Below are 22,542 nucleotides of genomic sequence, written 5' to 3'. Positions count from 1 at the left end.
GGCAGTGCACACGACATCAGGGCTTCACTCTGGCCAAGCTATTCCACCATGGGAGGCTGTGCACACTACATCAGGGCTTCACTCTGGCCAAGCTATTCCACCATGGGAGGCAGTGCACACTACATCAGGGCTGCACTGCGCACTTACAGCCCGTCCTTTCTCTTGCAGGCTAAAGTAGCCTTTAATCGCCAGGCCCGTGCCAGGGGTGGCCGCGCCAAGCTGCAGAAGCTCACTCGGCTGGAGGAGCGCGTGTGTGTGCTCATGGGAGCCCGTGTGATCGTCCCCACAGCGTGCGGAGTAGCCGACCCTCCACTGCCCGGCAATGGTAAGGACCTCGCCTTTTGGCCCTCTCGCGTCGCACTGGCCCATCCGAGCTACCTCCTTTGCCACTGTCCCACCAATGCGCTGAATGCCACCAGTCCCAACTCCCTCGCTGACGCCGTCTCCTCACTCTGAAGCTACTCTTGTGCATTCCTGCTTTCAGCTGGTGACGACCAGGACCCTGAAGCTGCCAGTGACAGCACCTCCGAGCAGGAGGAGGAGGAGGAGCAAGCCGGACCATTGGGGGAACAGTCACGTCCCGCAGGAGAGGAGGAAATGCTTGACACCTCCTCACTGGACGAGTGCCTGGAGGAAGTGTCGCAGGGCAATGCAGCTTCTGGGACCAGTGGTGTCCAGCCACCCAGGAGCCGTGTGCGTGGCCCGCGGCCTTCCCCCCAAAGGGGCCAAGGATCAGAGGGGAGTGCTGCTGATCGGCACACTTGCCGCCACCAACGTGGCAAGGGTCCCCTAGTTCGGCCCCCTCCTCCCCAGCGGGAGAGTCGCGACTCCAGTCCGGACACCTTCACCTCGGAGGAGGTGCGGAAGCTGGATAAGATGGCCGAGGATTCGGACCGGCGCCACACGGAGCTCATGAGCGTGGTGGGGCGCATGCCTGAGGCCATCGAGTCGCTGGCGACCAGTGTGCGCGAGTTCGGGGCAGCAACTGCCGCGAGTGGCGGCATGCTGACTGATGCCGTCAAGACCCTGGCGGATGTGATGCGGGCGCACACCAGGACAACAGGGGCACTCACTGCTGCCACACGCGCTGTCTCAGGCAGGCATCGCCAGGGCAGCCGCCGCGCTGGACCATCCCAGCAAGCCGCCCCTCGGCTGATTGTTGCGGATCCTGCAGTGCGGGCCCGGCCGAGTGCCACCGCGCCACAGCACCAGCCAGCGCATCCCAGACGCCAGCTGGCTCACATTGTGCCATCCGTCGCCGCCATTCCCCCACTGGGGCGTCAAGGGCAAGCGGCTGCAGCTGATGGTGGCCAGGCTCAGGTGCGCCACTCAGCAGACGGCCCCTCGAGGCCCAAACGCCGTGTAGGCCGCCCCCCAGCGGCATCTGGCGGAAGGGCATCTGAGCCTCAGGCGCCTTCCCCCAGCCTCGCAGCAGCCACTGGGCAGAGCTTGCGAAGGAGCAGCAGGCCGGGCAGGGGAGGCAAAAGGCTGGGCAAGGTCTCGCCCTCGCGGGCCACTCAGTAGAGGGTGTGGCCAGCTTTCCTTTTATATGGCGGTGGCCATCTTTATTTTGCCCATGGTTGTGTTGTTGGATGGCTTATTTTTTGCGTTAGGCCGACATTGAGGCCCGGTTTGAAGAAATGTGGAGTGACTCCTCCCCAGTTTGTGGGAGTGAGTCGTTTGTTGGGCTTTTTGTGGGGCCCGTTTATTGTTTTTGGGGATTCATGTGGGAAGGGCTTTTCATTTTTGTGTAATAAATAATTATCTTTATTCATGCAGTCTCCATGGTTGTTCTTCTTAGTGTTTGTTGGCTTCGCTGGCTGAGGGCTTGCGGAGCGGCTGCATTCATCTTCCCTCATGGCCCCTGGCCATTCCCTGACAGGGGGCTTAGAAGTACCGTGTAATAAGGTGGCGTCGTGCGGCCCTTGGCCCTGGTCGCTCCCTCCTGGGAACGTACACCTGCTCCTCCTCCTGAGGTGCTGGTCCAACGTCAGGTGGCAGTGCCTGAGTCCTGCGGATAGCCAGGTTGTGTAGCATGCAGCAAACCACCACAAATTGGGAGACCCGGTCCGGCGAATACTGGAGAGCTCCTCCGGAGCGATCAAGGCAGCGGAACCGCTGCTTGAGGACCCCAATAGTTTGCTCGATGATGTTGCGGGTGGTTTGATGGCTCTCGTTGTAGGCCTCTTCAGCAGCGGTCCTGGGCGCACGGAGCGGGGTCATGAGCCAGGTGCACAAAGGATAGCCTTTGTCCCCGAGTAGCCATCCTCTTGGGGGAGGCTGTGCCTGGAACATGTCATGCACAGTACTCTGCCGCAGGATAAAGGCATCGTGGCTGCTGCCTGGGAAGCTGGCATTGACTGCCATGATGTGCTGCTTGTGGTCACACACCAGCTGCACATTCAGAGAATGGTAGCCCTTCCTGTTGCGATACTGCTCGCCATGCTCCAGAGGGGCCCGCAAAGCCACATGCGTACAGTCAATGGCGCCCTGCACCAAGGGGAATTCCCCGAGTCTGGAAAATCCCAATGCGCGCTGATGCTGGCTCTCCAGGGCCATGGGGAAGGAGATGAATTGGCTTCTCCTTCTGAACAGTGCTTCGGTCACCTGGCAGATGCAGCGATGCGCGCCGTACTGGGAGATGTTTGCTATGTCCCCAGCAGCGTATTGGAAGGAGCCGGTGGCATAGAAGTTCAATGCCACCGTCACCTTCACTTCCACCGACAGAGACGTCCTGCACCTGAGCTTTGGCCGCAGATCTCGGCGAAGCAGGTGGCAGATCTCTGCAATCACCTCCTTTCGGAATCGGAGCCTTTTAACACATCGCGCGGCACTCATGTTTAGGTAGGAGCGCTGCTGGCGGTATAGCCTGACTGGGTAAGGCCTACGTGGCCGACGCCTGTAGCCCCCTCTGCCTCTAGCCAGGGCTGCCCCTCTCACAATGCGTCTGCGAGCCCTACGGACATGGAGCTGCAGCTCCGCGTTGGCACCCCATGCAACCCCCATCAAATCCTGGCAAACACTCAAATTTCCAAAAGGCCACTTGCAGCGCTCTGGCCTGAGTCCAAAAATACCTGAGCTCTTGCTGCTTGAAACCAGTTAGCTATCCTCCTTGTTGTGTCTCCAGAAATGCGTTGCACAAGGGTGTTTTCTGAAAAAAGGCTGGCCTTTATACTGGAGAGCACGTCCCCTTTAATTTGCGCCCCCCGGGGCCCGCGCTGGTTGTGTTGCGTTCCTTTTTCCAAACGCTCCGGCCGCCAGCCGCACAATGGGGCGGTCCGACTGAAGTTTGGAATCGGGGCGGCCAAAGGGCGTTGCACGAGGATGTGACGTCATTTTCTGCGCGCGCATCCGGGCGGGCGCTAAACTTTGCGCCGGCGCTAACGGGCAACTTAATTTGGGGCGGGGCGCAAACTGCGCTGCGCACGGGCGCTACACGCATAGCGCCCGAAAATCACTTCTCTTAAGGCGCTAACTGCTGGCGCTAGCAACTGAAAATCTAGCCCCATGAGTTCAAAGAGGTTGTTACTTTTTTTTATTCGTTCCTGGGGTGTGGGCGTCGCTGGCATGGCCAGCATTTATTGCCCATCCCATATTGTCCTTGAGAAGGTGGTGGTGTGGCTTGCTAGGCCAATTCAGAGGGCAGTTAAGAGTTATCCAGATTGCTGTGGGTCTGGAGTCACATGTAGGCCAGACCAGGTAAGGACAGCAGATTTCCTTACCTAAAGGATACTGCTCAAACAATTCCATGAAGCAGTGTGCATGGGGTTAATTTTAACCCTAACCACCTGGCAGAAACCAGACGGGTGCGCAGTTAAAAAAGGCGTAGCGGGTCACTTAACCGCTGTTGCTGATATTAACCTGAAGGATTTTGCAGGGAGAAAGGCACCTGCCGAAAGCACATGGGAGCCTCAGAAATTCATGCAAAGCGGGGTCCCATTATGTTTTATCTGTGGTCTGAGGGGGAAAGCCACTGTGGATTTCCCATCGGGCAGAAGCAGGCCTGCAGACAGAAGAGACCCTTCAGGCAAGTCTAAAACTTTCCTTTGTGGGATCAAGAGGAGGTGTGGAACCTTGCAAAATTTGACCTGTAAAGCAGAGCCACAGAAGTCAGGTTCTAAGATTGATTCCCTCATTGTGTTAGTCAATATCAGTGGTGGGAATCGAGAGCACTGTAGTTGGTGGCAGCATCCCTGAGCTAGGGAGATGAAAATCAGCTGGGGTTCCCATTCCTGATATATATCTAGTGACCCGTCCTGGAAGTGTAGATATTAGGTGAAAAGGGGATTGGCCTTGATCAGTGATTTCCCGTCCCCGCCGACACACACACTGTCAAATAGCCTCACATATGAAGAATGACTATTTAGATGGGATACTGGAGGGCATACATCATCATCTTAAGGAGCTGAGGGAAGATAATGGGACAGAATGAATAGTTAATGGCAACAGAGATCGAGCAGCTCCGTGCTTCTGTTTAACATGTGATTTCTGGTCATATGCACAGGAACTTTAATCAAGTTTATATTTTTAGCAAGTGCACAGAAAGCCACATCAGTCAATAAACAACAAAATACATTTCACTTATCAGAAAGAAGTTATTGGCATTTTATAATAATTAAGTATATGCAGTAACAGACCACCAATGGTGTGATTTTTTTATACTCAGAAGTTTGTAACATGTAAAGCATTCAACTACTGTCAATTAGGTAGGTTTTGTTAGTTCTAAGGGCAATGTTGAGCACAATGATGTTTATGCCTACTTAATTTACTGGTGTCAAGTGGATTTTAATACTGACAAATTAATGTTTCAACCTTGGTTTAAATCTATTGCTGTGGTTCTTTTGAAGCACTGTGTTGATGCTGGAATGCAGTGAGGGAGCAATCAACTGGGTACTAATTCGAACATTCCTTGGAGTATTAAGGAAAGCCAGCACGGATTTGTTAAAGGCAAATTGTGTTTAACCAACTTGATCGAGTTTTTTGATGAGGTAACAGAGAGGGTTGACGAGGGCATTGCGATTGACGTGGTGTACATGGATTTCAAAAAGGCGTTCGACAAAGTGCCACATAATAGGCTTGCCAGCAAAGTTGAAGCCCATGGAATGAAAGGGACAGTGGCAGCATGGATACGAAATTGGTTAAGTGACAGGAAACAGAGAGTAGTTTGTTTTTCGAACTGGAGGAAGGTGTTCCCCAGGGGTCAGTTCTAGGACCACTGCTTTTCTTGATATATTTCTTGACTTGGATGTGGGTGGATAGGGCACAATTTCAAAATTTGCAGGTGACACAAAACTTGGAAGTATAGTGAACAGTGAGGAGGATAGTGATAGACTTCAAGAGGACATAGACAGACTGGTGGAATGGGCAGACACATGGCAGATGAAATTTAATGTAGAAAAGTGCGAAGTGATAAATTTTGGTAGAAAGAATGAAGAGAGGAAATATAAACAAAAGGGTACAATCCTAAAATGGGTGCATGAACAGAGAGACCTAGGGGTATATATGCACAAATCGTTGAAGGTGGCTGGGCAGGTTAAAAAAGCTTATGGGATCCTGGGCTTCATGAATAGAGGTATAGAGTACAAAAGCGTGGCAATTATGATGAACCTGTATAAAACACTGGTTCGGCCTCAACTGGAGCACTGTGTCCAATTCTGGGCACCGCACTTTAGGAAGGATGTGAAGGCCTTAGAGAGGGTGCAGAAAAGATTTACGAGAATGATTCCAGGGATGAGGGACTTCAGTTACGTGGATAAACTGGAGAAGCTGGGGTTCTCCTTGGAGCAAAGAAGGTTGAGAGGAGATTTGATAGAGGTGTTCAAAATCATGAGGGGTCTAGACAGAGTAGATAGAGAGAAACCGTTCCCATTGGCGGAAGGGTCAAGAACCGGAGGACACAGATTTAAAGTGATTGGCAGAAGAACCTGAAGAAAAACTTTTTTACGCAGTGAGTGTTTATGATCTGGAATGCACTGCCTGAAAGGGTGGTGGAGGCAGACTCAATCACGGCTTTCAAAAGGGAATTGGATAAGTACCCGAAGGAAAAAAAATTGCAGGGGTACGGGGAAAGGGCGGGGGGAGTGGGACTAGCTGAAGTGCTCTTGCAGAGAGCCGGCACAGGCTCGACAGGCCGAATGGCCTTCTTCCGTGCTGTAACCATTCTATGATACTGTGCTGGAGGTGTTCTTCTATGGCAGCTAACAAAAGGCCAGAAAGATGAGAGACCAAAGGTCAATTGTTTGTGGAGTACCTCCAAGATGCTGTTTTAAATTTAATGTGCAAAGATAAAAACAGCTCAATTGATGGATGTTCTCGTGTTGCGATAATGGACATTTTCCTCACCTCTGTTCTGTGGTCATCAAGCACTGAAATCATACATTACTTCTAACTGTGGGACTTTTATACTCCTTTGTTTCCGTGTTGCTAAATAGTGTTAGCACTGTATATTGTGGTCTCAATGCCTAATGGCACAATATCCATAGTCAAATGCTGCCCGTTATCTTACTCAATTCATCTAAGCTTCCTGGACAATAGATCGAATCTATGAACTCAGGGATACAAAGAACACAGCCACTTCTTGTATAATACTGCACGGCACGTCTCACCAGGTTACTGTGCAAAACCAAAAAGAATTACTCACTTGTGACAGTCACAGTTGTCAATTACTCTGTTTAATGGGCCAAGAATTCCACAAGGAATACAATAATTTATTAGAAACACAACAGCATCCTGCACTTCTGAAGCTGCTGCCTTCTAAAACCATCTTTGACATTATACAGACTGTCATTTTTGCTGGAAGGGAGGGGTGGGGGTGGAGGCTTCTGAGGCTTCTTTGATTTTAAAGGGCATCCGCATTATTTAAGAGCTATCTGGTGCTTTCAAACTTTATTGATTTTATTAGTTTTTTGTGTGTGGTTCCACTACTTTATTGTTTTCACAGTACTGTATTGATTTGTTCCATTTGTTCCTTTCTGGGTATATCTAAGAGATCAGTGGACTTTAGTGTACTGGTACAAGGCAGGCTGATGCTTGCGATTCCTTACATGGTTATTCAGTGACCTTTAACTTGCCTACATGGACACATGCTGAGAAGAGGCCAGATGCCTCTCATTAACGAAGGGATATAATTGGAGTGACAATCACGATGAACTATTGCTACACAACCTTTAGCTCTGAGTCACAGAGGAAAACAGGCAAAAGCAAATCATCTAACTACTCCAACACAAAAGCAAAATACTGTAGATGCTGGAAATCTGAAATAAAAACAGAAAATGCTGGAAATACTCAGCAGGTCAGGCAGCATCTGTGGAGAGAGAAACAGAGTTAACGTTTCAGGTCGATGACCCTTCGTCATCTTTAAAGTATTGGAACATGAGCCATGTCTGCGACTGGTACAAGGCAAGCTGTCACTTGCAATTCCTTACATGGTGACCTTAAACGTGCCTACATGGACACGTGCAGTTCCTTCTGACGAAGGGTCATCGACCGACCTGAAACGTTAACTCTGTTTCTCTCTCTACAGATGCTGCCTGATCTGCTGAGTATTTCCAGCATTTTCTGTTTTTATTTCATCTAACTACTCTCCCAACATGGGTAGAGAAAATATTTGTTTTTATCCCCTTGTTGTTGTTTCAAAAGAGGAAATGTTATCCAATCATGTCTCATAATTTTGTTCAATGGCACTGGCACACTTCAGGCGCTGTTTGAGATTGGGACCTGCTTGGACCAATGAGGAACAGGTAGTGCTGAGCTATACTGCCAGCTCCACACAGCCTCTCGTCAGGCATGAATGCACAGATATCAGGTCATTGGCATTTAAATGCCAGTTAAATGTTTCTTTTGCCAATTTTGCCCTCTTCTCTACTCCTTTTCTGAACATATTGGGGTAGCTTCATTTTTGGGCTGCCGAGTGCTGGAGTGAATTGGCCGCCCGCCCATTTGGGCCCGTGGGAGGCCCCAGCAATTTAAAGGGTCAGGCCTTATTTCTATTCTGCGGGCCTCCCGCTGAGCTCAATGGCTCTGGGCCGGCACAATATCGGGCTCGCGGGTAGGTCCTGTGGGAGGGAGGCAAAAGTGGAGTGGGGCGAGCTCGGGCCAACAGCGATCTGCAGTACTGTTGTGAAGCCAAGAGAAGGATTCTTGCTTCTCCTCACTGCACATAAATGTAGCCCGGAAACTTTTCTGGGCTGTTTTAGAGGACGGCTAGTTAGGCCAACCATCCCTGAAAACTGTATTTGGGGTCCTAACTATATCAAAGGACCTTGATTTTCAAAATCAAATGGCCTACCAGCTGAAACAGGTGGGCACACCAATCACCCAAGGGAATACCCCTTTAAAAATAGCTGCAAGATGGAGCATTGGCTTAAATGGACAAAGCAGCCCATTTGATTGGCACCCCATCCACCACCTTAAACATTTACTCCCTCTACCACCGGCGTACCGTGGCTGCAGTGTGTACCATCTACAAGATACACTGTAGCAACTCCCCTAGGCTTCTTCGGCAGCACCTCCCAAACTCGCGACCTCTACCACCTAGACGGAAAAGGGCAGCAGGCGCATGGGAACACCACCACCTCCAAGTTCTGCTCCAAGTCACACACCATCCTGACTTCGAAGGATATCGCTGATCCTTCATCATTGCTGGGTGAAAATCTTGGAACTCCCTACCTAACAACACTGTGGGAGTACCTTCACCACACGGACTGCAGCGGTTCAAGAAGGCGGCTCACCACCACCTTCTCAAGGGCAACTCGGAATGGGCAATAAATGCTGGTCTTGCCAGCGATGCCCACATCCCATAAACAAATAAAAAAAAAAGTCTACCAACCCCATTTTGAGGCCACATTAATGCTGATTTTCCCCAAGTTGAACTCGGCCCTATTGACCTCTGCGGGGGTCCTGGTAGGGTTCCACAGCTATCGCCAAGTCTAATATAATCTTTTTCTGACACATGTGCACCTTCCAGCAGGTATCAATGGATAGGAATTACTCAACAACAGGAACCCGGGCTAATTTTTCCCCTCCCCATCTCTGAGATAATGAGGCCAATTGCATGACCCTTACTATGATCTTGGTTGACATCAGCTAACGAGCACAAACGAGGAATCAAACCTGCTCCCTTTAGATCTGCATGGCTGTGCAATGCACTGTCCTTACCAACTGAGCCAGAAGGCTGCATATTTAATGGGCAAGTTCCCAGGTAGTCCAAATGGGGAAATGGAGACAGGCACTACATTCTTGAAAAAATGCAAACTTATTTCAATCATTTCAAAAACTCACAACACAATGCGATAAATACATCACAGTATGTGACAAAAAAGGATGTCTGCCAAATAGTTTTCATGATGATAATCATAATTAGCATTTAAATTCTGCCTGAGGAGCTGTGGCAGGGGGGCCCAATTGTCACCTGTGAGCTCACCAGGCTGGGAGGGAGGGAGGGAACTTGGCTGAATCCTTTGCTAAAATGGCCGACAGGTTGGCTCTGTGTAAAGGGGGGCACGGGGAAGAAGGAGCAGAATCTGGTGGTGGTGGTGGTGGTGCGGGGGAGGGGGGGTGGGCGCGGGTGGTGGTTGTGGGACAGAGTTTTGTGGATCCAGGAGGTGCGATATTGCTTCTCCCGGGGCCCACAGAAATGAAAAATTCAAAATTTCCTTGGCTTTTTTTTTTGGCGCAGCCTCCAGTGGTCCCATTAAGGACCGCGGGTTAGGCACTCATCACTTGGTATGAATAGGCGGAGAGTGCACGGCAGATGCTCCACCCATTTGTACCTGGTGATGTGCAATTGGCAATCTACAACCAGAGAACGACACTGACTTGCATATTTAAGCCTGTTTCAGGCAGGCAGGCAGCTTGCCCATTCACAGGCCCTACTGAATATGGCATTAGATGGGCGGTGGACACCAGCCAGGCAGCCAAGGTCCGCCCCCCCCCCCCAACCCACTGGCCTGGTTTTTCAACTGCTAGTTGCCCGTTTCTCAGGTGCAAAACTGGTGGTCGCAAGTTCAATTTCGCCGCAACTGTTATGAAGGAAAAGGTGCAAATTTGGGTTGGATTATCACCATCACTGAATTATCCTTTTGTCATTAACATAGAGCATTTCCAGTTAAATAGCTGCCTTTTTGTTAGACAAAAGGATACTAAAAATAAATTTTTCAAAACGTAATTTTTGGTGAATTTTGAAGCTTATTAAAGTTCGTGCTGCAGACTGAAAAACTCTAATTTTTACCAACTAATGATGCACTGATCATTTCAAGGACAGATATCTACATATAGATTGGGCTAACCAAATTAGTAACAAATCTACATATAGATTGGGCAAACCAAATTAGTAACAATACTGTGGAGGAGGAATTCCTGGAGTGTTTACGGGATGGTTTCCTAGACCAATATGTCGAGGAACCAACCAGAGATCAGGCCATCTTAGACTGGGTAATATGTAACGAGTGAGGATTAATTAGCAATCTTGTTGTACGAGGCCCCTTGGGTCGGAGCGATCATAATATAATCGAATTCTTCATTAAGATGGAGAATGAAGTAGTTGACTCAGAGACTAGGGTCCTAAATTTAAATAAAGGAAACTACGATGGTCTGAGGCACGAGTTGGGTAGGATTGATTGGGGAATGTCACTCAAAGGGTCGACGGTGGATAGGCAATGGCAAACATTCAAAGTCCGCATGGATGAACTACAGAAAATGTTCATCCCAGTTTGGCACAAAAATAAAACAAAAAAGGTGACTGAACCGTGGCTAACAAGGGAAATTAGGGATAGCATAAGATCCAAGGAGAGGACATATAAATTGGCCAGAAAAATCAATAATCCTGAGGATTGGGAGCAATTTACGATTCAACAAAGGAGGACAAAGGGATTAATTAAGAAGGGGAAAATAGAATATGAGAGTAAGCCTGCAGGGAACATAAAAACTGACTGTAAAAGCTTTTATAGATATGTGAAGAGAAAAAGATTGGTGAAGTCAAGCGTAGGTCCCTTGCAGTCAGAATCAGGGGAATTTATAATGGGGAACAAAGAAATGACAGACCAACTAAATACATATTTTGGTTCTGTCTTCACAAAGGAGGACACAAATAACCTCCCAGAGATGCCGGGGAACATAGGGTCTGATGAAAGGGAGGAACTGAAAGAAATCAGTATTTGTAGGGAAATGGTGTTAGGGAAATTGATGGGATTGAAGGCCGATGAATCCCCAGGGCCTAATAATCTACATCCTAGGGTACTTAAGGAAGTGGCCCTAGAAATAGTAGATGCATTGCTGATCATCTTCCAACATTCAATGGAATCTGGAACAGTACCCATGGATTGGAGGGTAGCTAATGTTACCCCACTATTCAAAAAAGGTGGTAGAGAGAAAACGGGAAATTACAGACCGGTAAGCCTGACATCAGTAGTGGGGAAAATGCTAGAGTCCATTATAAAAGATGTAATAGCAAAGCACTTGGAAAACAGTGACAGGATCGGACAAAGTCAACATGGATTCACAAAAGGTAAATCGTGCTTGACTAATCTACTGGAATTTTTTGAGGATGTAACTGGTAAAATAGATAAGGGAGAACCAGTGGATGTTGTGTATCTGGACTTTCAGAAGGCCTTCGATAAGGTCCCGCATAAGAGGTTAGCGTGTAAAGTTAAGGCACATGGGATTGGGGGCAAGGTATTGACTTGGATAGAGAACTGGTTGGCAGACAGAAAGCAAAGAGTTGGAATAAACGGATCCTTTTCCGAGTGGCAGGCAGTGACTAGTGGGGTACCGCAGGGATCGGTCCTTGGACCCCAGCTATTCACAATATATATTAATGATCTAGACAAGGGAACTAGATGTAATATCTCCAAATTTGCAGATGACACAAAGTTGGGTGGGCGTGTGTGCTGTGAGGAGGATGTCGAGAAACTCCAGGATGATTTGCACATGTTGGGTGACTGGGCAGAAACATGGCAGATGCAATATAACTTGGATAAATGTGAGGTTGTCCACTTTGGTGGCAAAAACAGGAGGGCAGATTATTATCTAAATGGCAATAGATTGGGAGAAGGGGAAGTACAACGAGACCTGGGTGTCCTTGTGCACCAGTCGCTGAAGGTAAGCATGCAGGTGCAGCAGGCTGTTAAGAAGGCGAATGGTATGTTGGCCTTCGTAGCGAGAGGGTTTGAGTAAAGGAACAAGGATGTCTTGCTGCAGTTGTACAGGGCCTTGGTGAGACCACATCTTGAGTATTGTGTGCAGTTTTGGTCGCCTTATCTGAGGAAGGATGTTCTTGCCATGGAAGGAGTTCAGCGAAGATTCACTAGGCTGATACCCGGGATGGCAGGAATGACATATGAGGAGAGATTGGGTCGATTGGGTTTGTACTCGCTGGAGTTTAGAAGAATGAGAGCTGATCTCATTGAAACTTATAAAATTCTGACAGGACTGGACAGACTAGATGCAGAAAGGATGTTCCCCATGGTCGGGGAGTCCAGAACCAGGGGACACAGTCTAAGGATAAAGGGTAGGCCATTTAGGACAGAAATGAGGAGGAATTTCTTCACCCAGAGAGTGGTGAACCTGTGGAACTCTCTACCACAGAAGGCGGTGGAGGCCAGTTCATTAAATATATTCAAGAAGGAGTTGGATATATTTCTTAAGGCTAAAGGGATCAAGGGGTATGGGGAGAAAGCAGGGACCGGGTACTGAATTTGGATGATCAGCCATGGTCGCATTGAATGGCGGAGCAGGCTCGAGGGGCCAAATGGCCTACTCCTGCTCTTATCTATATATATAAAGCGGCTCTTCTGTCTGTCCCGATGTCTGTCCCGATGTCTGTCTGTCCCTCCGTGTTCTATACGTTTGAAAGTTATAGAGCTTACCGACGCGCGCGTCACCTCAAAAGAAAGCTTGCGATTCCGGACCGGTCATAGGCGTATTTACGTTTCAGCCGGACAAAAACCGCGCCCGCGGTATCCGAAAAACGTTCAGCGTTCCGCTCATTAGCGACCGTGTGACGTCGAGGTTGACCAATCGGACGGCGGGTTCCTTCCTACAGTTGAGTGTCGAGTGACTCGACGATTGACCAATCCGACGCTTCAGTGACCTGACCGGTTGACCAATCGGTGCGTGTGTGGGCGGGCCTTCTCCTTCTGAACCGAGGTGAGTGGCCGCCATCTTGATTTTTCACAATTTTTTCCCCCACACTTTCTGTGTGTTAGGGAACTAAGGTAAATATTTTAATGATGTGTTAGGGAATTAAATAACAATTTAATAGGGGGGGGGGGGAGAGCCTTGGGAAATCGCGGGGGGGGGGGGGGAGAGCCTCGGGAAATCGCGGGGGGGGGGGGGAAGAGCCTCGGGAAATCGCGGGGGTGGGGGGAGAGCCTCGGGAAATCGCGGGGGGGGAGAGCCTCGGGAAATCGCGGGGGGGAGAGCCTCGGGAAATCGCGGGCGGAGAGCCTCGGGAAATCGCGGGGGGGGCGAGCCTCGGGAAATCGCGGGGGGCTCGAGCTGACCGCGCATGCGCTGCCCGCACTGACCGCGCATGCGCCACCCGTACTGACCGCGCATGCGCCGCCCGCCCGCCCACAGTGGCCGTCCATCAGCCGCGCGATACGCGGGGTACCTCAGCTCCGGACCTCAGGCGCTAGGCAGGGGGAGGGGCCGGAGTGAGGGACAGAGGGGAGTGGAGGGGTGGGGTGGGCGAGGGGAGGGGTGGGGGTGGGCGAGGGGAGGGAGGGAAGGAGACAGGGGAAGGGAGGGAGGGAGACAGGGGAGGGAGGGGAGACAGGGGAGGGGAGGGAGACAGGGGAGGGGAGGGAGGGAGAGGAGCGGAGGGGAGGGGGGGATAGGACAGGGAGAGGACATGACAGGGAGAGGGGGGACACACAGGGGCAGGGAGACCAAGCGCCCCAAAATTGCCCTCGCAACGCGGGGCTCCCCAGCTAGTCTTTTATGTTTAACCTGGCCGGAAGGCGAATAAGATTTCCTCTACTCATCCCAACAAGATGCCTCAGTCCCGAACATCAGTGTCACATTTCCATTCACACACCAGGCATCCTTATTCTAATTTAATGCCAATTTGGATTAAATTACAGATAGGCACCTTTTTTAAACTGTGAACTTTCACATGTAAGGGACTGCTTTGCTACGGCAGAAACTTGCTTTACATTTTCCTAGAGTTAGCAGATAATAGTCACTTTCCTGCAGGAGTCACAAGATGGTGATCAGGTTTGAGAAAATAGGCTGATTTCTCTCTTCCCTAAGCTAAAGGGGAGTCGGACAATTACAGGTCTCCAACCACTGCTCCGACTACAATGAGCTAACTCGGCACAGACCAGGGGTCAAAACCGGGAGCTTTGAACTGCGGGTTCTGGCATGGCATACTTCCACAGTTGGCACTCAAATGAGTGCCAGGCGCAGTGGTTCCGGTTACTGAATTCTCATTTTCCTTTTGCACTTTATTTACCTCGACAGACTGGTGGCTTTCCTGACCATTTCCCATCACCCTTGCATGCCCGGTGCTCCGATCCTCCTGCAAGGTATAATCCCGGGTGGCAGGTGTAAATTAAGGTATAACCCAAAGTCGGCAGTTCAATGGCTCTCACATCCACATTGGCAGGTGTTTCTGGCTGTCTGCAGCTGTGCGCTTGAAGGAAAATAAACACAAATGTATCTAAGCATCAAGTCATAAATGACAGCAGCGAATGCACAAGATCAAGAATTTGCTAAATATCTTCAGGAATTGGCCAGCTGAGTGGCTTCAACCCAGCACGTTGCAGGGGGTGAATTTGCCAGTTCCCAGCTGACGGGCTATGAGTAAAGTACACAATACTTAGGGATACTTTCATCTCATAACTAAATTGTTTGAACTGATACCGTATTTTGTAATAAGGAAGCAAGAATCAAGTGTATTGTTGAAATCATTTAAACCTTAATCAGATTCATTTATGCATTTACGCCAACACACACAATGTAATGCTGCTGATTTACTACACACCAATGTTAAGATTATCATATATTTCAAATCAGGAACAGATAAATCTAACATTACTTTGCATAACCATCAAAGTGATTCTCGAAATTCTTTGTATGTAAACCCAATAACTCATTTCAAGGACAATATCGTGATTTGACCTCACTATATCACTCAACTATCAAGTCTCTCAGGCATTATATTTTCATACCTCTGTTTTTCTACTATTTGAATCATGCGATTGTCAACTTTATTGCTGCTTGCATTAGGAAAAGGCTGTAAAGTTATGGGCACAGAGGAACCTTCACATGTACTGGCATTATATACTATTTACATTCATGGGCTCAGCTGCAAAATACACAAGTGACAAAGTGTATGGCCAAGACCACAAATGTTATAAATACTTATTGCACCCCTTGGGCCATGCTATTGATGTCATGCTGCAGAAAAAAATACATTTTAAGTCAGCTAATATTTTGGGAACTGCCAAATGTGGCTTGCAGGCAGGCAAAATGTAGTTGAGGTTCAAGTCCTGGGCCTCGATTTTAACTGATCCGTGGAGTCGGGATTGAAGGCGTGCGGGGGGGGGGGGTTAAAATCCCGAATTCGGGGGTCCCGACACCATCCCGCCCCCAACCCGCCTCCAAGTCAGTTTCAAAGGAGGTGGGTACCCGCCCCGCACTGGGACCCGCCTACCCGAGGCGGGAAGGGGATTAGTGCCAATTAACTGCCTGTTAACAGGTAGTTAACAGGCAGTTTTTAGCCTAATCCCTATTTTTAATCTTGAACTGTGGGATTCCCGACGGCTCCAAACCACGGCAAGTTAGAGGAGTCGGGCTGTCAGGTTGAAGGACTTGGAGGGGTCGAGATGTCGGTGTTCAGGTGAGTGATGGGTGCATGAGTGCAAAGGTAAGTGTGTTTGGTGTGGCTAAAGAGTGCAAAGAAATTTAAATTACCTGTACTTACCTTTTTAGCCTTCCTTCCTCTAGGTTTCAGGAGTCCATCATCTAACCGGCACAGAAAGCAGAACGGCTGCGAACTGTCAAAAGTGACAGCCTGCAGCTTTCTGTGCTGGAGAGATTTCTAACTGAGTCTGTGTAGAAGGACTCAGGTTAGAAGTAAGACTGTCAGTGTTTGACAGCTTCAAACAGCTGTGAAACACTGATATTTCATCTGTCAAATCGTCTTGACAGATGAAATTTCAGTCTGTGACGTCACCTGTTGCCGGGTGGCCCTTAATTGGCCTGCTGAGCCCGCTGGGCGGGCTCAACAAGGTCAATCAAGTTAAAATCGTGTGGACTGGCCGTGTCTCGATGGAGGCGGGACTACAACCCTGAAAGTTGTAGTCCGCCTCCTTCCCGACTTCTGAGTGAAAATCACCCCCCTGATGTTAGAGGCTGCACCAGAACAAATGGGAGTGGAGGAGGTGTGGGCTGGGGCTTGGGGTGGGATCCCCTATCGGAACATGGCCGGCGGGGTGGTCCGCACCCCTGGGGTCTACCTGCTTTTCTTCCACCACACTCTCGGGCCATGGAGACTTTCCACCAGAATTTCCATGCTTCCCTCCCCCATTTACACCTCCTCTGAACCCATATTCTGTTTCTTTACTTGTCTCATTATCATCTCACCTCATCATCTCATTTGTTATTTAATCACTCCTGACCTCCACAGACCTCCCTCTTTTGTCCTTTCCCTGCTCCCCTTTTTTCTTGGTCTGTACTTGCTTAAAAAGTTGTTCATCTCTAACATCTTCTAGTTCTGATGAAAGGTCATCGACCTGAAGCGTTAACTCTGTTTCTCTCTCCACAGATGCTGCCTGACCTGCTGAGTATTTCCAGCATTTTCTGATTTTGTTTTAAAGTCTTGATGTTGTGCGAACCTCGTGTGAACAATAACACAATATTCCCAGCAGTTGCACAGCTGCGGTGGTTGGGTTGAAGTATAGTTGGGCAACTATTGGCAATGACCTGAGAGATGCTGCTGCGTTACAGTGATTATCTTAGAAAATTGTAATGTAGTTCGAGTGTGTGGTATTGTATTCTCTCCCAAGACCAAAACCACACTACAGGGCCATTTTCTGACTTTGTGCTCCAAGCAGAGAGCCTCGCTCACCAGCAGCACAAATTGGAAAATTTCTGCAGTATTCTGTCCACTTCGTGGTTGTAAGAGTGTGCCTGCATTTCCATTATATGCTACTGGTACGTGCGAGGCTATGCACCAGATCATCAGTGGGAAAATGACCCTTTATAAATCTATTAATAGTTTTCTACCCATGTCAGAACTAAGTTTGCAGTTATTGTTGAATACTGTAATATAGTGCACTGTATTAAAGGACATACCCGTCTAAATATATTTACAATTTCTGTTCTCCATCATGCCAGCATTTCAATGCTGAATCAGCTGCTGACCTTCCCCTATTATTGGTTATGTTCCACATTAAAAAGACTGATTACTACAGGCATCAGCTAGAGTGCTGGGTACAGTTCTGGTCACCACAGTAGAGGAAAGATCTGATTGCACTAGAGAGGGTACAGAGGAGATTTATGAGGATGTTGCCAGGACTGGAGAATTTTAGCTATGAGGACAGATTGGATAGGCTGGGGTTGTTTTCAATGGAACAGAACAGGCTGAGGGGAGACTTAATTGAGGTGCATAAAATTATGAGGGGCCTAGATAGAGTGGATAGGAAGGACCTATTTCCCCTAACAGAGAGGTCAATAACCAGGGGTCACAGATTTGAAGTAATTGGTAGAAGGATTAGAGGGAAGTTGAGGAGAACTTTTTTTTCACCCAGAGGGTGGTGGGGGTCTGGTACTCACTGCCTGAAAGGGTGGCAGAGGCAGAAACCCTCATCACATTTAAAAAGTACTTGGATATGCACTTGAAGTGCTGTAACCTGCAGGACTACGGACCAAGAGCTGGAAAGTGGGATTAGGCTGGAGAGCTTCGGCCGGCACACACGATGGGCTGAATGGCCTCCTTCTGTGCTGTAAATTTCTGTGATTCTATGAAGTTGAAAAAAGAATGAAAAATGTGCTTACCAGCAGGAAAGAATAGTTACAGCTGTGTCCTTAGCTATTGCAGGCTGACAGCAAGTGCCTACCACCCGCCTGCTAGAAAATACTCCCCATATGGTGAAGACAGTCCATCACATCTCACTTGTACTTACAGTACATACAAGTAATTAATCAAACTGCACCGTATTAAATATGGACAAGGAATGGAAGGTGCAGCAGAATTAGATGGAGCAATACTACGTACACGTAGAAAATAATTGTTGCAGACAAGGAAATGAATCAGTGCAGACTTTGCTTTTGGACCCAGAAAACTTACAAATGCATTCAGGATGTACACCACTCCAAGTTAAATTGGCAAGGCAGGAACGTGTCGTGGAGCCTAGAATGTGGTACCCCTTTCGACATTTGAAAAATACAGTGCTTCCAACCTGTAAAAAACAAAATATTCTCAATGCAGAAAGGAAATAATTGGGAGGAGATGATAGCTGAATGATCTTTAGCTCAATCGTCTTTGGTGTAACCTCTTACCTCGTAACCTTGAGAACTGTTCTGCATTCCAAAATGAGGGGTGCCTGGATCCGTACATATAGTGTGTGTTGGATCTTTTTATAAGGATGGAAACATTGAAACAGAAAAAAGCACATTAATAATTCTGGCTATGCTACAATGAGTTTTGTTTTAAATAGGTTACAAATTAGCAGTTTTTAAAATTCATGTTCACTTTGTTTTCCCTACGTTGAATACCTTGAAATTACACCTAGCAAATATTAGCATATACACATAACATGATCATATTCAATTCCTTTGTGGACTATTTATTTTACACATGTTAAAACATCCATTGTCAAGTGAACAATGGAATTGCATATGGACATTTTAATATTCAGATAACTTAATTTCAAGGTCCAATCTCTTGAAAGGCTTGATCACTGGACTGTAAAGTTGCCATGCTATTTGAGATATTTTCACTACTTTCCTGTTAAAATTAACAGTAAGTGTTTGCTATCAAAATGAACAGCTCTGCATCGGTGGAATTATTTTCCCATCTCTCAACTTTTCATTTTTGAAATTGACTGGATATAAAGCCATAAAATTAAGGGCATTACTGGCAACAAGTGCAAAACAGAAGAAGACAAAAAGCAGGAATAAATAGGTGAAAAAAATACAAACCAAATGTAGAGTAAAGCTCCCTCTACTCTCCCTGTAAACATGCCTTAATCTAAAACTCAGAAAAACATCATCTTTGTACCATCATGGCATTTCCATTTCTACAGCTAGGCGCAAACTAAGGAACATTAACCGGCACAATGGATGAGGTGGTCATACCAATGCAAGATGGCTGAATTCCATTCCAGAATCCATCAGCTTGGCAAAATCTTCTGGCCGATCCAACTAACAGAAATGGAGATCGGCAGTGGAAAGATACTTCAGATTTGTAGGTGAAACTTCTTCCTTCAATTCGCCCCTCTACTGGAGTCCCTGGGTCTCCGCAGAAAACAGCTAAAGGCAAAGAAAATGCCACAGTGGAGTTAACATTGTGGGACACCTGTACCTGGTGCACAGTATTCGAAAATCTTGGCAGCTTTCAAAATCTATCACGTAATTTTACCAGGAAAGATTCCTTCCCCCACCCTTAAGTTTCTCTCGTTTTCTCCTCTCCTGAAAGCATCGATCCATGCTTGGATACAGTTCCATTGTTGCCATTCATTTACCAGTGCTTGAGCCAAGTGGCTCTTTTTTATGTCCGAGCCTAGACAGTTAAGTGTCAACATTCAATTTAAAAGTGTAAGAGGTCATTGCTGAGCCTGGTCCTTTTGTCATCTGTCCTCCACACATGCATACTTTCACAGCAGATGTCCCTGGATAGTGATCAGGAAGGGGAACCATGGCAGATTTGGCCATCCCTAGACGAGCAATGTTGTGGCTAATTCTGGCGTCCTAATTGCTACCTTGGGTTGAGAGCGCCTGACTTAGCAGAGTCCTTGGATTGAACTTAGGCCCTTTGTGGTCTGCATGGCTCAGCACTGTACCAGGTGCTGAACTTATCAATGGAGCCATTGAATGTTTATGGCTTTTCTGTAGTTATGAAGTTCGATATTTTCAAGTACAATAAAGGAATTGAATAGAATCAAAGGAAGAAACTAAGCATAACCATGTTTGGGTTCACTGTTATACAATTTGCGTTCTTCAATGCGCAGTGCTTTGGAGCGATAGGATATAGGTTTGTGGTAATGATTTCCCACACAGCGAGTTCCCTATCTTGCCTGTGTCATATGTGAAGATATAGACTTGGCAGAAGATTGCTCAATTTTCAGCTCAGGGTGTGGTGCACACTGCAGAAAGGTCTAAAGAAGGTGAGAAAATAAAAATAACTTCAATAGAGAGAGGAATACACAACTGAAGTTGGTGAAAGGTAACACAGATTGTTTTTTTCACTATTTCCCCCTCTGTTTCTGCATATAATTTTGCTGTTAATGTGATTCAAGACGTGACTCTGGATAACAGAAATTAATGTTGGGCATATCCTTTATTTGTGTCATGGCAATTGATTCATTACAAAGGCGCTATATGAATGCAAATTGTTCTTGTTGTTTTCCATGGGGAGACAGTTACATAGATACATAGCAGATAGGAGCAGGAGTAGGCCATTCGGCCCCGCGAGCCTGTTCCGCCATTTAATGAGATCATGGCTGATCATCCAAATTCAGTACCCGGTCCCTGCTTTCTCCCCATATCCCTTGATCCCTTTAGCCTTAAGAAATATATCTAACTCCTTCTTGAATATATTTAATGAATTGGCCTCAACTGCCTTCTGTGGTAGAGAATTCCACAGGTCCACCACTCTCTGGATGAAGAAATTCCTCCTCATCTCTGCCCTAAATGGCTTACCCCTTATCCTTAGACTGTGACCCCTGGTTCTGGACTCCCCCGGTTAAAGTTAGAGGAGAGTCACTTCGGGCTGCTGTTGTACACCTCCTAGGTACCCACGTTGGAACAGCATTGACAGAAACTTCGGAACAGGTGGCACCTTCTTGGAGTGGGATGGTCAATGGCAAGGCGAAAGGGACCAAAAACTTTAGAGAAAGCAAAAAAACTTCTAGGAACTGTATGTAATTATTTTAAACCACAGCACCATGATATAGAGAGTTGTCTGTTGAGTGAAAATTATACATTCAAAGCATAACTTATTTGTCAGGCTGTGACGGTGAAATGTCATACCACAATGTCTTAACATTTAAAATATTCAGATCTGTTCAAAAGAGCCTATTAGATGAATGTCCTCATGGAATAATACTTGCTGTCTCATAGAGAAAGAATTCAGAAATACTGTCAGTTTTAGTCTACCAACATATGGGTCTAAATCCCCAGAAGAGCACTTTGCTAAACCAGGTGACATTTCCAGCTCCGCACTGTTAATTCAGGCCTCAGTTTGTCCACAAGGCCTACACAGAGATTGGCAGAACTAATTTCATGTCTGACACTGCCTCAGCATCCCTCTCAATTATATATAGCTGTCATTTAAAAAAATTAGAATCAGCTCCATGGGCTAAACTAGAAATTGCAATAATAGTTCAATATTTAAAGTTTAAAAACAAATCAATGAAAAGTATACAATTTGTGCCACAAAGATACATTACATAGCTGACTGAGTCTTCTTTGTTCTTCAGATGGGAAGCATCCTCTAAGCAACACCAACATCAACTCAAATTATAACATGGGAGAACATCATGTGATCAATTCTCATGCAAGATATTTGAGCATGATGATGTTACCATGTTAATATTTGGCAGATGGAGTATAATGTGGAAAGTGTGAGGTTATCCACTTTGGCAGGAAAAATAAAAAAAGCAAACTATTATTTAAATGGAGAGAGATTACAAAATGCTACGGTTCAGAGGGACCTGGGGGTCCTTGTGCATGAAACACAAAAATTAGCATGCAGGTACAGCAAGTAATCAAAAAAGCAAATGGAATGTTGGCCTTTATTTCAAGGGGGTTGGAGTATAAAAGCAGGGAAGTCCTGCTACAACTGTACAGGGTATTGGTGAGACCACATCTTGAGTACTGCGTACAGTTTTGGTCTCCTTATTTAAGGAAGGATATACAGGAAACTCTCGATTTACCGGCACCTAAATAACCGGAAATCTCTGTTAACCGGCAAAATTCAGGAGTAGGTTCAGGTAAGTTTTACTTCATATTAGTGGCAGTTCCTGGATCTGTGGCTGTGTAATTGGGCTTCCTGCACTTGTTGCTAAGCAACAGGGATGCTTGGTCTGTGGCCGGGGTTCCTGCACCTGTTGCTAAGCAACAGGGAAGCCTGGATTTGTTGCTGTGTACGGAGCTCTCGTACCTTTTAACTATACCTCTCTGTAATCCGGACTTTTTGATAAACCGGCACCACGCCGGTCCCGTCGGTGCCGGATAAAAAAGAGTTTCCTGTACTTGCATTGGAGGCAGCTCAGAGACGATTCACTAGGTTAATTCCAGAGATGAGGGATTTGACTTATGAAGGAAGGTTGAGCAGTCTGGGCCTATACTCATTGGAATTTAGAAGAATGAGAGGTG

At 47.3% G+C, this 22,542-nt stretch overlaps 1 protein-coding gene across 1 annotated transcript in view; it reads right to left on the bottom strand.

The window, feature by feature from the left end:
• The window catches only part of csmd1b (CUB and Sushi multiple domains 1b), a 1,295,488-nt gene that overhangs the window by 25,385 nt on the left and 1,247,561 nt on the right, over nt 1-22,542 (bottom strand). Inside the window, exons 56-59 of the mRNA XM_085996460.1 lie at nt 19,303-19,476; nt 18,505-18,578; nt 18,293-18,404; nt 14,453-14,632 (exon numbers count right to left, since the gene is read on the bottom strand). Of these exons, the coding sequence (XP_085852586.1) occupies nt 14,453-14,632; nt 18,293-18,404; nt 18,505-18,578; nt 19,303-19,476 (540 nt within the window). The remainder of the gene's footprint in view (nt 1-14,452; nt 14,633-18,292; nt 18,405-18,504; nt 18,579-19,302; nt 19,477-22,542) is intronic.

Source organism: Somniosus microcephalus, chromosome 9, assembly GCF_052327205.1.
Source record: "Somniosus microcephalus isolate GS21.2 chromosome 9, FLI_Smic_1.0, whole genome shotgun sequence".
NCBI lineage: Eukaryota > Metazoa > Chordata > Chondrichthyes > Squaliformes > Somniosidae > Somniosus > Somniosus microcephalus.
This window is presented reverse-complemented; position numbering and strand designations above follow the sequence as displayed.